The 13,687-nt window shown below is 41.5% G+C and overlaps 2 protein-coding genes across 4 annotated transcripts; one reads left to right on the forward strand and one right to left on the reverse strand.

Moving 5' to 3' along the window:
* Positions 1-900: 900 nt before the first annotated feature.
* Positions 901-5,291, forward strand: LOC311019379 (uncharacterized protein). 2 transcript variants are annotated; one of them, XM_084018745.1, is made up of 6 exons: positions 901-1,087; positions 2,862-2,958; positions 3,545-3,637; positions 3,740-3,808; positions 3,977-4,094; positions 4,308-5,291. In XM_084018745.1, the coding sequence occupies exons 2-6, from the start codon at positions 2,884-2,886 to the stop codon at positions 4,967-4,969; spliced, it is 1,017 nt and encodes a 338-aa protein (XP_083874871.1). In that variant the 5' UTR covers positions 901-1,087; positions 2,862-2,883; the 3' UTR covers positions 4,970-5,291. The 2 variants fall into 2 exon arrangements, with proteins under 2 accessions (XP_083874871.1, XP_083874870.1); XM_084018744.1 differs by having other exon boundaries at positions 902-1,087; positions 2,859-2,958.
* A 6-nt stretch (positions 5,292-5,297) lies between these two features.
* LOC311019378 (histone H4 transcription factor) lies at positions 5,298-12,400 on the reverse strand. 2 transcript variants are annotated; one of them, XM_084018743.1, is made up of 10 exons: positions 12,360-12,400; positions 11,151-11,343; positions 10,729-10,955; positions 10,038-10,152; positions 9,811-9,963; positions 9,652-9,726; positions 7,681-7,801; positions 7,085-7,223; positions 6,870-6,994; positions 5,298-6,086 (listed from the first exon to the last, which is right to left on the reverse strand). In XM_084018743.1, the coding sequence occupies exons 2-10, from the start codon at positions 11,299-11,301 to the stop codon at positions 5,654-5,656; spliced, it is 1,539 nt and encodes a 512-aa protein (XP_083874869.1). In that variant the 5' UTR covers positions 11,302-11,343; positions 12,360-12,400; the 3' UTR covers positions 5,298-5,653. The 2 variants fall into 2 exon arrangements, with proteins under 2 accessions (XP_083874869.1, XP_083874868.1); XM_084018742.1 differs by lacking the exon at positions 12,360-12,400 and having other exon boundaries at positions 11,151-12,346.
* Between the last annotated feature and the right edge of the window lie 1,287 nt (positions 12,401-13,687).

Consider the following 13,687-nt stretch of genomic DNA (forward strand, 5'->3'; position numbering starts at 1 on the left):
ACACTTTCTGAATTCCCTTAAACTGATCTTTGACATTTCTGTCTTTCCAGCCAACATTTAACGTCACGTAATAAGCAATGAGCCAATATTGACTGATGATAAAAGACCCACTTATTTATAAGCAGTTATTTGGGTATTTAGGAATTGAAGATAATAGAACATTTTAATCGCTGTGCATGAATGAATGTTGAATGTTGAAGACGCTGCATAACATTTTCCAAGAAGTCTTGGCAAATGAGTGAATTGCAGGTTCAAAAGGTTCCAGGTGAACACGGTTCCTCGACGGAGCAGCAGCTTTAACCCTGACCATGCTAACGGGATTCAGACAGTTAGTGAGAATGGAATTAGCTAATCAAGGAGAACATGTCTTCCCCAAGCCTCATCCAATCACCGTCTTATGTTCTGCTTAATGGGATCCAATTGAAAGGTAGCCCAATTTGTCTGGGGTGATTCAGGACAACGTGCTGGACCCGGCGTGCAAAAGGACAGACAAGTCAACATTAAATATGTAATACTAAGAATTTTTTGATGATATAAAAAGAACATATTAAAATGCACCAAGTGCCATAAATACAAAAGATAAACTTATATGCATTAAAATGCTAAAGGTTTGCAAATCAGAGGTCAAATTAGCTAAACATATTAAAATAACAAAATACTGTGATAAATAATTCTAAAATAAATATCATAAAGTAAAATGAAACTGTGGAAATATTTGAGAGCTTTATTATTTCCATTATTTAGACACATTGGGGTCTTTTAATGTATTTCTTTCTCCATTAGATTCTCCCTCCAGCATCTGTAGTTGAAACCCTCCTGTTGTCACATGATGTCTTCCTCTAAACTGAATCAGAAGGGTTTATGGGGCTGATGGGATTAGTTTAAGCCATTAGGAGTAACTAATGGTCTTTCCTGGTGTTGTTAAGTAACACTGATGAATTAACCGAGGGGGCAGCAGGCGGCTCAAACCCGGCGTCGGTGTTCAGGGTCTGCAGAGGGACGCCAAACGGGATCCGTTCTCCGGGTTAAAGTGGTCCATATTTAAATCAAAGGATATATCAGAAGTCTTTATCACCGCAGGAACGAGGTAAGAAACATATTCACGAGTAGGTCTATTTGATTTAGCTTTGATTAATTAAATAGTGAGATGTTAACTATTTTTTATATTATCGTCAACATGCAACGACTCATCACTTCACAACTATTTACATTATTGTCACTATTTTAGGGCCGCAAGCCACAATTATTTTCATTTATTTTAATTAATCGTTTTTCTAGCTAATTACGTCTCAAATTGTTTGCTCTATAAAGTGTAAGAATGTGGAGAAAATCCCACATTTCCAGAGTCTTGGGTCTTTAAATGAAACTAACCAGCAGTCTAAAATCCAAGAAAGTTACATTTAAAATAGAAAGTAACATTTGAGTAGCTGGAACAAGTTTGACATTTTCTTAAAAAGTGACGAAAACATTCAAAAAGATGTTACCTATTAATTTGCCAATAATTTAATCACTGCATCTTTGAAATTCGAGGTATGGAGGTGTAAAAACTGTGTTGTGTGTTAAATATATGATGAAAAAGTTCACTTCTGATACCTGAGAACTATGGAGAACGGGGAGAAAACGGCAGGAAACTCCAACGTGAGTAATCTCGGATGATGCCTCCTAACAAAGAGCTCCCTTTATGAGATTAAGAGATTTCTGTGGCACGCTGACATGGACGATATGTAGAGAACATAGGATGTGTAACCTCCAGGTAATCTTGTTTTTGTGAGACGGGAGGGATCACGCCGTTGGGATTGCCCGGAGATGTGAGCGACGGTGAGAGAAATCCTGCCTTCTGTTCTGAGGAGATGCTCAGGCAGCAACCTCACGGTTCTGAGAAGTGAAGCCGAACGCTGAAGTGCCTTTAACTTGCATTCTCTCTGCTGGCCATCAGGGGGAGACTCCTCCAAGTCTGATTGCATGGAAGTCTATGAGAAAATGGTGAAAATGCAGAAACTAGGATTACGTCAGAGGAATACTCCGTATCACCGAAGCATTACTAATCACGTGTCCTTGGAACAGATGGATCCCACATTCATTAAATGGATGAGGCACACCGGAGTTACTCAATTGGATTACTACGTCTTTACGTCTGTAATGCAATCTAACAGGATCCTGTCGTTTGCATGTGATAAGCGAATCAAATTACCTGAAAGTATGTTAAATGTTGCACAGTAAAGTTTGTATTCTTAAAATATTTACGCTGGTATTCTTTGTAAATAAATAAAACATGATTCACACAACGTGAGGTCGCAAATTTATAAACTCACACATTTTATATAGCCGATATAAACAAGTTGCTTGTTGCACCGGATGTTTGCCGTTGCTATGACAATAAGTGAAAGCTTCATCTTAGCCCAACCGCCCCGATCAATAAACACCCATAAGATGACAACATGGCCTCATATGAATAAAACCAACAATAAGCATCAACATCATCACCCTAAGGACCTTAACAAGGCGTTGGGATGATTCATTAGAAAAATAAATACGTACATTTATGGGAAGTTAGCTAGCATAGATGCCGGATGTTAGCATCGTAATAAACTCGCAAATTTGCCACTTTATAAACTATAAAAAAATTGAATAAACTCAGAATATATTGCCCCCCTCGTTTTTTTTTCTTACAGTGGCAATAATATGCCGGCGTACAAATTTGTTTTTTAATGTTTAACAGCCGGAAAAAACAGACTCCGTGTGAAAAGGCCTTAACTCTGTCTGGACATGGATTATAAATACGATAACTATCTATGACACACTTAAGGAGAAAGGAAGAAGCATGAAAAAGTCCTTCCATCAACCTTCTCGTTTCTCAGCAGTCGGCTTCTTCATCGTCTCCACATGCATCAGCATCAGCATCAGCACGCCTTCGCTCCCATCCTGCACCAATCCCTGACCTTCCTGCCTGCTCCAATGGTAACCCACGGCAACGGGACCTACTCATTCATTATTGGTGTGAATGCTGGAAGAGTTAATTAACCATTTATTTCCCCCATTGGAATCAACAGACAAATATTCAAAATCTATTCATACATTCAAACTTTTAAAACTTTCACATTTTTCACACATTCAGGCTTATTATCCCATTTTAACTGTTTAAGATATTACATTTTCTGTAAAGCTCATTAAAAATGCTTTTCTCACATTTCTACATTGTTGTGTATTGGAGTAAATTTTCAGAGCTTTTACATAAAAAAAAAAAAGGTGCTCTCATTCCTACAATGTTCACACTTCATACATAATTTCAGGTCAGAGTGTTGGTAAAGTTGTACTCTATCTGCTAATAATTTAACGTCACCGTGGAGTCAAACATTTAACCACAGGAGTAAATCATTTACAACTCTTTAAACGGTAAATTCAGCTTCACAACATCCAGCATTCACACCACGACGCCTCCAGAATTCACATTTTCTAGTTTCTAGTTAGTCATTAACCTTTCATCTAACTGACACTCAGCCACAAGAATGACCTAAAGTCGTTGACCTTTCACCTCTCGCTTCAGTTCAACACGCAGCTTCCCAGAGCGGCGACGCGGCCGTCGTTCGCTCCCGTCGCCGCCGTTCAGAGAGCAACGCAGACGACCTTCAGGTCACCGGTGAGTCCAACGAGCATCAACATGTGTCTGTTTCCTTCAGTCAGAGCTCACTTGTGATTGGTCGAATTATTTAAGTGACAGCAACACTTTGTTTTTATCCAGAAACCATGGAGATGCGGCGCACTGCACGTCAGCATCGCATGGAAGATATATTACCACAAAAAACTCAAGGTGACAAATACATATAAACACATGGAATTGTATTGTAAAATACATTATAATTACATTTGTTTTAGTATTTGTATTGTTTTTTTGTCTCATTAATAACTACAGAGTCCAGAAAATTCCGTTGCCGTTGTATCCGATTAGATTTTGTGCTTCACAAACTGTGTTTTCTAGGAGAAGCAGCAGAAGTCCAGCGGCCTCCATCGAGAAGTCTCACCGGAGTGTTTCACCGTCGGTTTCCCTGAACAACCCGAGGAATCAGAGCCGTCCTCCTGCTTACACCCAAACACTGGTGAGTGACTTTTTCTGGTTCATACTAGCTTTTCAGGCTCCTACTAGAACATGCTTTGATTTATTTCCCATCAGGCTGTGCTGCAGCACCTCCTGCCCCTCCCTCCCCAAAAGCCCACTGAGTTTGTTGGAAATGTCCCGCCCCCGTTAAAACCATCTTCAGCAGCAGTACGACATGCATCACATCATTAAACCTGATCTGCTTCATGTTTAGACTCCTCATGTGGACGCTCTGCACACGCCACCAACGAAAGTTTACGTGACCTGGACAGAAGTCTCACCTCTGACCTTTACGCGGCTTCGCCGGCGTCTTGCCGCCACGCGACCAAGAGGGGGAGACCGGAAACGCCTCGCGACCTAAACCGGAACGAGACGCTCGATGAAAAGGAGAAACACGGCGGCCGACACGGAGCCGAGTCTTGGGATCCAACGGCGACCCCTGACCTCGACAGGAAAAGGCAACTGGAGTGTGACGGCTCCGTCAAAGTGAAGCGGGTGAAGCAGGAAGTCGTAGACGAGCCGCTTCAGCCCCCCACCTTCATGCATCCATCTTACCACGCCATGCGACACAGGAAGATGAGTCACATGCCCGTCGTGTATCCCAACAGCTGTGACGTAACCAGAGCTCCTGAAACGCACCCCAACCCAACGGCATCATGGGAGCCGATGTGGGATCTCCACTGCAGACCGAACATCCTGAAACGCTATTCATTAAAATCCTGGAGAGGAGCCGGGATGCCTCCTGCACCTTGTGGTTTCTATACGCAGCCTCTTCAGTTCCCTCACACTTTAAGGCAGCCGGACACAGTTCATCTGAGAGGGGAGGAGCTTCTCCAACATCCTGGGTACCTGGCAGCTTCCTACCTCGGGCCCTGAGTGTCCAGCATTTCCTTCAGTTACTGGTTTACACTGAAGTCAGCCAGTAGTATTGATAAGATATTCTCTGTGAAGTAGAACAGTTTTAATTAGGAGATAAAGCACGGTGATCTTGAACGTGCACATCAATTTCTTTGATGGATTTCGGCAGCCGTACAGTTGTATTCCCTCTGGAATAATTCACTTGTCACATTAGTTTTTATTAAATGTATGAAGATGCATGCTTGTTAGTTTTTTTAATTGGTCAGGTGATCCCTATTCTGAAGTCTGCAGGTATTTTAGATCATCTATATGTCATCTGGAACAAAGTGGTGGATGAACAGAGAGAAGCTTATTTTTGTATCAAAAATGTATTTAATGTTTGTAACAATAAAAGTAAGTGACGTTCCAAGGCTACGTTAAAAAATAATGTTTTCTGAAACCCACAGGAAACACTTAAACATGGTGTGTACAGAACATTTCAAAGAACCGGCTTCGTAGTGCTTTTAACTCGTCCCGTTCACGAACGCTTCGTCAGACGGATCTACAAGCGAGTTCGAGTCAATAAGAGCTGCTGGGATGAAAGTGTGGTCTTCAGTGCAGAAACAACCAGTCCTGGAGACGATAACAACGTTTTGGCTGGAAAAAACCAGCTTCAGTCTCCACAGCAAGATAAGAGGCAAATCAATGTCGTTGTGTAACGGATCACACCACGTCCATCCCCAGACCCCTCGCCACCTCCGTCAGGGCCTGGACCGCCCCAGATGTCCCGCCGCCGTCGCAGTCCTCCTGAGATAGTCCTCCCGGCTCCTCCTCGATGTGAGGGATGGTGCTCATGACGCAGTAGACGGGAGAGTCGCTGCCTCGGGGGCTGGGCTGAGCCGAGACGTCCTCGCCTCCGGAGAGCTCCGAGGAGTACGAGGAGGAGGAGCTGGAGGAGGGCGAGGAGGATCCCGCCGGAGAGCTTCGGCCGCTCTCTGGTGGCGCCGCCGTCCTCTTGTTCCGGATGTTGGTCCTCTGACTCTTCCGAAGGCTCTGGGGCTTTTTGGCCATGTTCTTCATGATCTCCTTCGTCACTTCCACAGTCTCAAACCTCACCATGTTTACTTTCAGAAAGCCGTCCACGTCCTTCCTGTACCTGTGAAGAAAGCACATGGAACGAACATGTTAAATATTATTTCAGTCTTTACTTAGACTTACATTTAATGCACCACAGAGGGCAAAGAATGGAGTGAATTCTAGTGAGCACTAGATGCACCGTTTACCTCCATGTAGACACAAACAAGGTTTCATCAATCATGTCGAAAATAAACACGATTGTAGCTTTGTACATGATGTGAAGTCCCACCAAGCTGGATTCACTGGATCTAGCAAGACATCAACTGGTTAACCACATCTGGAGAAACCCAGAATAAACTATTTATCTGTGATTTAATATCAATAACCAGATGAAAAGATGCTGAAATAACTCCATCATGATGGTGATCAGTAAAAAGAGTCATGCTTTGTTAGTTCTGTCTGTAAGACAACAAGATAACTACTGTTAAAACGCTGGTTTTCTGAATGGAGTCTGCTTGATGGTGCTAGGCTACGCTAACATTGTAGCTGCTCCATCAACACTCCAAATAAGGTCATCTAGACATAAATACAGCAGAGACCTTGTTGTTTGGACCACAGACAGTCTCTGGTTCCTCCACATAGTCTGGTCTGGTCTCTGGACTCATGTGGGCTACTATGTAGACCTCTGGGGGACCACAGACAGTCTCTGGTTCCTCCACATAGTCTGGTCTGGTCTCTGGACTCATGTGAGCTACTATCTAGACCTCTGGGGGACCACAGACAGTCTCTGGTTCCTCCACATAGTCTGGTCTGGTCTCTGGACTAATGTGAGCTACTATCTAGACCTCTGGTCTGGACTTACCTAAAGCGAGAATGTCCAGAAGGCCACTTCAGCTCGTGTTTCTTGCGAAGGTGAAGTGTGAGAGTGTAACACCAGGAGAAGACCTTATCACAGATGTGGCATTTATATTTGGACATCCCCCCGACCTGTTGGTAAATATCACACGATGACGTTAACAACAAAGCGTTCCAACGACAACGTGGACAGGATGACAACAGGTCGGCGGTCTGACGAACCTCGTGCACTCTCTTGAAGTGGTGGCTCATGGTTTGAAACGTGTGACAAGAGTAATCACAGCCCTCCACGGTGCAGTGATACACGGTGCCCTCGTTGTGAACCTCGGTGTGCTTCTGGAGATCAGGCTGGTTCTTAAATCTGTAAAAAAAACAGATTATATAACAATCAATAACCTTTAAATGCACACGTCAATGACTACAAAATGCTGGATTGATTAATTACTAAAAGCTTTTTCCACATTGTGGCTCTTTCAGGAAAGCTGACCCACAGTAAAAAGTTAATTTACGGTAATTTAAGGATCCAAGGAAGAGAATGTTAATGAACACCGTGTTACAGAAACTAATATGTTGTCCATCTCTTCTACTATCTTCTATCTTCCAAGTTTTTCCTTCTGTAAAGGTTTTTTGTTGTTGAAAATTTTTTATTTTACTTCCTTATGATGAACGACAACCTTCATCAGCATTTTAAAGTTAATGTTTGAATACGCTTGATATCGCTGCTTTCAATGCCAACGGTACGTGAAGACATCAGACAAACTGTTCCAGATCCCCGGTTTAGCCAAAGACCCCCAGGTGCTGGTCTAAAGGTCCGCTACCTCTTGTCACAGAAGTCACATGGGAAGGGCCGCTCGTCACAGTGGCGGAACCTGATGTGGATCTTCAGAGCCGCCAAGGTGGTGCAGGTCATGTCACAGAAGGGACACTTCACCTGATTCACTGGGAGCCAAAGAAAAAATAATTATATATGATGCCTGTCCATAAAGTTGGAATATTTTGTTTTCAGACACAATCCTGTTTACTCCTATTTAAATGCATCAGTTATCACCTTTGACCCGTGGAATGATTACATTATGTGTCACAATCAGGTGAAACTAATTCATGCATAACATTTGCAAAGTATTCCAACTTTACTTTAACCCTGTTTAACGCCTGTCAAAGGGTTCATTGACAACATCAGTGATCCTCCATTTTATCTGACGATTACTATAAATAATCCATAACTGGCAGGTAAGAGAACAACGTGTTACTATTTAAAACAATACTGATGTTGATCAGCCAATGAAAGAAATGCTTGGACTTCAGCCAATAATTACCTCTATGATGACGATGCGATTTTAATGAGCCTAATGGACTAAATTGCCTTCATGAACATTTTTATTTTTATTAAAACGGTAAACATAAAACAATTATGTAACCATTATTTAATGATCAAGATACGATTATTTAATGTTTTTCACTTTAAAAAGGAGCAACTTATCCGTGACGCAATAAGAAATGTTATCTCTTAACAAAGAGTTTTAAGCATATTTTGATGATTATCAGGATAACATGGTGAATTATTTTGAACAAGACAGTGTTTCCCCTAGAATTTTTTTCAGGCCTGGTGGTACCCACCGAAAAAACCCTAAACAGACGAGACGCGTGGGATGGTGTATTGGTGCAGTTGGATTAAGTCAGGTGGCACAGCAAGCAGTCTGCAATTCTGCAATTATTATATTTGCATTCAACATTTTTGTTCAACCAGAGTGTATTCAAGGTTTTCAAGGAGAGAGTGACTTATTAAAAAATTAAAATTGGGGGCCGGAAAAATATGGCTTGAAAATGATGAGCATCACATTAATAATAGCTACAAATACTGTAAAACACTATAACGACATATGAGTGGATATATTGTGTTATTTTATAAGTAAAATATAAGTTATAGGTTTACTCAACAGCTTATAGTTCATAGAAATTCAGGTAGAAATAGATTAACTCAGAGTTCCACAGCTTATCAAAAACAATCCTTATTTTATTAACATAGGCTGCCTAAGGGCGCGATCAGCAGCGTGCCGGGCACGATTGCCCCAGGAGGGTCCCCCGCGGCTTTGCATTCACACTGCTCCAGCCCAAACGGGCTTTGGCCCGTTAGCCGGTTGTACATCGTCATCACGTCCTAATACTACACACGCATGGCTTGATATTGTTTTTAAGGAGCGCCGTCTCTGCATATATTTCTCGACAACGCTCGAATGTGCGCACGAGCGGTTCCGGGTCCGGTACCGGTCGGGTACCGGTCCCGGTTCCGCTCACACCACGAGTCTGAAGAGTGCAACAGCTTGTCAAAATACAGTGTCAACTTTCCGTGTTTTCAAAGTAGAAAGCGACATCGTGGTGGTTTAACGAGGCGGAACGGCATCAGAACAACATCAAGCGCGTAAAGTACACGAAGAAGAACGTAGCGGGAGCGCGCGGCGAGGATTGTTGCGGCCGCGCGTCTTGCGGAGCAAGTCTACTGTGCTGCGCGGAGGCGCTCCTAATGTAAATGATTATTGATTTATGAATGAATTGATAGGTGGCTTATTTTTGGCGTATTGATTTTTTTTTTTGGGCCTGTACAATGGTAGGGGAAACACTGCAAGATAATCGTGACATGAAATTTTCATATGCCCACTTACAACATCTGTGTAAAACAAAATATTTCAAACAGTGATTGGAAATGAGCTCATCACCACAATCTCTCCAAAGCATTCCTAAAAACATCAACAACATAAAGATTCAAGATGAGAGGTGAAGTAAAAGATTACCGTGCTGACGAACGTGATCCCGCAGAAGTCTCTCGCTGGAAAAGGCTTTTCCACAATGTTCACAAACCAGCGTCTCTGCTCGCAGGAGATGAGCAGAAGTCAGAATTCAGGAAATACATTCAACGGCGTCATCTGTGCGAGAGGAGGCGTCCTGCTCACCTACTGGCTCGGCCTGTCGGTGCAGGTGGTCGAACAGCTTGGTGTTGCTGGAGAACATGCTGCCGCATGTCGGACAGGCGACCAGTCTCTCCTGAGTGTGGCTCCGCATGTGCTCTCTCAAGCGGTATTTGATTTTGAAGAAAGCGTCGCAGCCTGTGACGAAAGCACGAGTCAGCGATAAAGTGACACATAAAAGGCCGACATGCATGTGCTCCGACTCGTCGTACCTGTCCAGTGGCAGAAGAGAGCCTGCTGCTGTTGTTGTGGGAGAGACTGCTGCTCAGCGCTCTCAACGTGGTTGTCCACGTGTCGGTAGAACCACTCAGGGTTGTTAAATGTACTCTATTAAAGACAAAAATAAAAAACACCAGTCATCCCCTCCTCTCCAATGTTTCATTCTATTCTATTATTATTTATTATTGTTGGTACATTTATCATCATTATTATTCCCTTTTTTATTTTAACTATTATTTTAATAACATCATCTTATACCTTTTGATGTGTATGTGCACCTATAGATAAGTAAGCATTACCATGCATTTAATGCTATTATTTACTTAGTTATTATTAAATATGATTTACTTATTATTTGTAGGTACATACACGTATATAATTATCCGTGTGTATGTGTAGAGGGATATCCTTTTATTTACTTTACGTGAGACACTTAAGTTTTTATTTATGAATATATTTTTGGATGTCTAAAGGAGGAAAAACTAAAACAAAAGGAGTATTGGAGTAATGTTGTTCTCTTACATTGTACATTATAAATGTACTGCTTTTTCATTCCCTGTAATCAACAGCAAGGAAAAAGTCTAACTGTTATTAATGTATGTAATACATAAAAAAATATGAATTCTATACTAATGGTGCTCGCTGTGATATGAAGACGAATGGTTGAAAAACAGAAACACCTACATCGCAGTGCTCCCACTGGCACACGTATCCGTCCGATCCCTCGGGAACCAGGTTGTTGCTGTGCAGGCCTTGGTTGCAGCTGGGCAGATCGGGACGGGACCTGAGCAACTGCGACCCGACGAACTTGAGCTTCCCGTGGTAGTTGTGGAAGTGAGCGTGGACCTCCAGCTCCGCAGGGCTTCCCATGGACAGGAATACGCATCCATTCCAGAGGCAAGCATACTCGTCTAAACAAAGACAGGGAAAGGAGCAATTACTGAGATGGACCTGTTTATAAAGCACCTTTCTAGTCCATACATTACACGTCAACAATCACCTGTTATCAGTCTGCTAGATCCAACCCTGAGTCCTCACTACATGGAGCTTGAGCTTAGAAATGACTGAACTGTCAGGTGAACATCTCCTACAGGTGACTCACTCACCCAGGTCCTCCAAGGCGTCGTTGTCTCCCAGGTAGTCCTTTAAATGCAGCGACATGTGGTCGCTCAGCTCCTCCATGGTGCGGCCCTTGAAGCTGCACGAAGCCCACTCGCACACCACCTCGAAGTTGTCGAGTCTCTTGGTCGTCATCATGATGGTGGTCGGCGGTCGCACAACCGCCAAACAACCGAGCACCTGACAAGAAAAGAAAAACATACCAGGATTCCTACACCTTCTCCAAAGTCAAATTCAAGCACTTCCAGGTGCATTTCCATGCTTTTCCAGCCCCTTCCAGCTGTGGTAAACTCCATCTTTGTACCAATCCAATGGTCAGTATTCAGTCTACTTATTATGTCACTTGTTCATCACATTAAATGAGATGTTATTGTCCTCTAAACAACCAACATGATGTTTGGAGACAGCTTTTTACAGAAGGACCACAAATGAAAGGAAAACTAATTCCACTAACAGATCCACAGAAATATAATCACCAACTATTTTCATCATCTGTTCATCATCAAAAGGCATTTTTCATAAAGAAATGTCAGAAAATGCTGTTTTCAGTCCCTCAAATATGGAGATCTTCTTTTCTCTGTTCTATCATAGATGTCATCACATACAACACACATTTCAAGACCTTTATTCTACATCCAAGCACTTTGGAAACCTGGAAAACACCACACTAACATTCAAGTGTTTTCATGGAATTCCAGCACCCGTACCAGCCCTGACTGTTTTGTGGTTTTGTGTTGTTTTTTTATTTTGACACATTCATATTTTACTGCAGACAAATACCAAATAAAAACATACAAATAGAGATATTTTGACAGAGTGAAAACACACTTAGCGAACAGTTTGACGCTAACTTGGGGTAGCTCGTCACGCAAACAAGCTAACTAAACTTATGGAAGTGTTTTAACCGACGTTAGCTCAAGTTAGCTCAGACGTGATCATCTTTCTGGTCAACAGTTAACGTTTGCGACAGTAACATTCCTGCTAAACTAAACCAGTTATCAGCTAACGGCATATTAATTATATGTTAGCATGTTGCGTTCACACGATTAAGAGTTAGTATTTATGTTGGCTAACAGTAGAGCTAACGTTGCTATTCCGTTAGCATAGGTTTATCGTAAACGTTTCACGTGGAAACAATTTGTTAAAAACACGCTAATGTTTCCGAAAAGCGTAAAGTTCTGGAAGTGCTTTCTTACGTGTGTGGACGTGAAGTAGCGTTGAGTCTTCCCTCCTCTGAGTGAGGTTTGTTTATTTCCGGTGAGAGGCAGCCTCGAACCGGAAGGTGTTCTTCTTCGTGGGCTGTTATTCAGAACAGGCGAAGAAGAAGAATATAGATTAAAAAATAAAATAAAGAATAAATAAAAAGTACAGACAACCTCTACTCAAATAGAAGTACATGCATTTAAAAAAAATACTATGGTATAAGTACAGATTCAACTTCTTTACTTAAGTAAAAATGTAAAACAGTACAGGCTCTGGGAAGTAAAGAGTATCCCTATATGATATAAGTACTGATTTAACTTCTTGAAGTAAAAATGTAAAAAGTTAGGGAAGTAAAGAGTATCCCTATGGAGGACAGGTCACATGACAGTTTGTATCCACTAGAGGTCATACTTTGCTGACTAGCTGCTCGTCCATTATGTTCATGAGGGTGTGTTTCTTCTGGTGACTCAAATGAAGTCACATAATATTGTACATTGATACCAAGAATGAAGATGTTAAAAATATATATATATGGCCATTCATGTCGTGTTGCACATTTCACTGAAATATGACTCTCAAACTGGGATGCTCAATATTTAGTCAGTATATGTTTTATGGCTGAGGGCCATAAAATAACACAGTGATAACAGGACATCTCTGATTCTCTCAACACAACATCATTAGTTTGTAGGTGAGACGGCAGCCAGACGAGTGTCGGAGCTGTGTGCAGCTCCATGTGCCCTGATATTCAATATTTCATGGCTGCTCTGCAAACATAACAACTGAATTATTCATTGGGGTTTTATGTCAGGATGACTAGATTTGCAGGAAAATGACCACCAGCCTCCGAAAACCTATAGCGAGCGAATTAACTAAAAAAAATAATCAAATAATGTCTCCCGATTTTACATTTGGACTCTCTTCTTGTTTTAAGATGAGGCCATTTTGCATCCCTTAATCATTTAATCACTGAACTGTGAAGAACATGTAGAGAACGTTGGGTAAAAAAACACACCCTTTAAATGGCTCTTTAATTTAATGCCTTGATTTATGTTTATTTATTTATGTTTTAATTGTAACATTCTTTATTTCTTTTAATCTGCTTTCACTTTTATAACTTTGTTTTTAATGTCCTTGATTTTTATTATATTATATTCTATTTTTTGATTAGATAAATTATTCCTCAATATCACATAATTCAGAAGCTGCTGCATCAAATGCAAAACAAGCTACACTATAATAAAAAAATTAAAAGAAATGCTGTGGGATTATGTGTGAAGGCAGATTAATGTTAAATTTACAAAACACTTTAAATTCTTAA

This window comes from Eutrigla gurnardus (assembly GCF_963514095.1).
Source record: "Eutrigla gurnardus genome assembly, chromosome: 10".
NCBI lineage: Eukaryota > Metazoa > Chordata > Actinopteri > Perciformes > Triglidae > Eutrigla > Eutrigla gurnardus.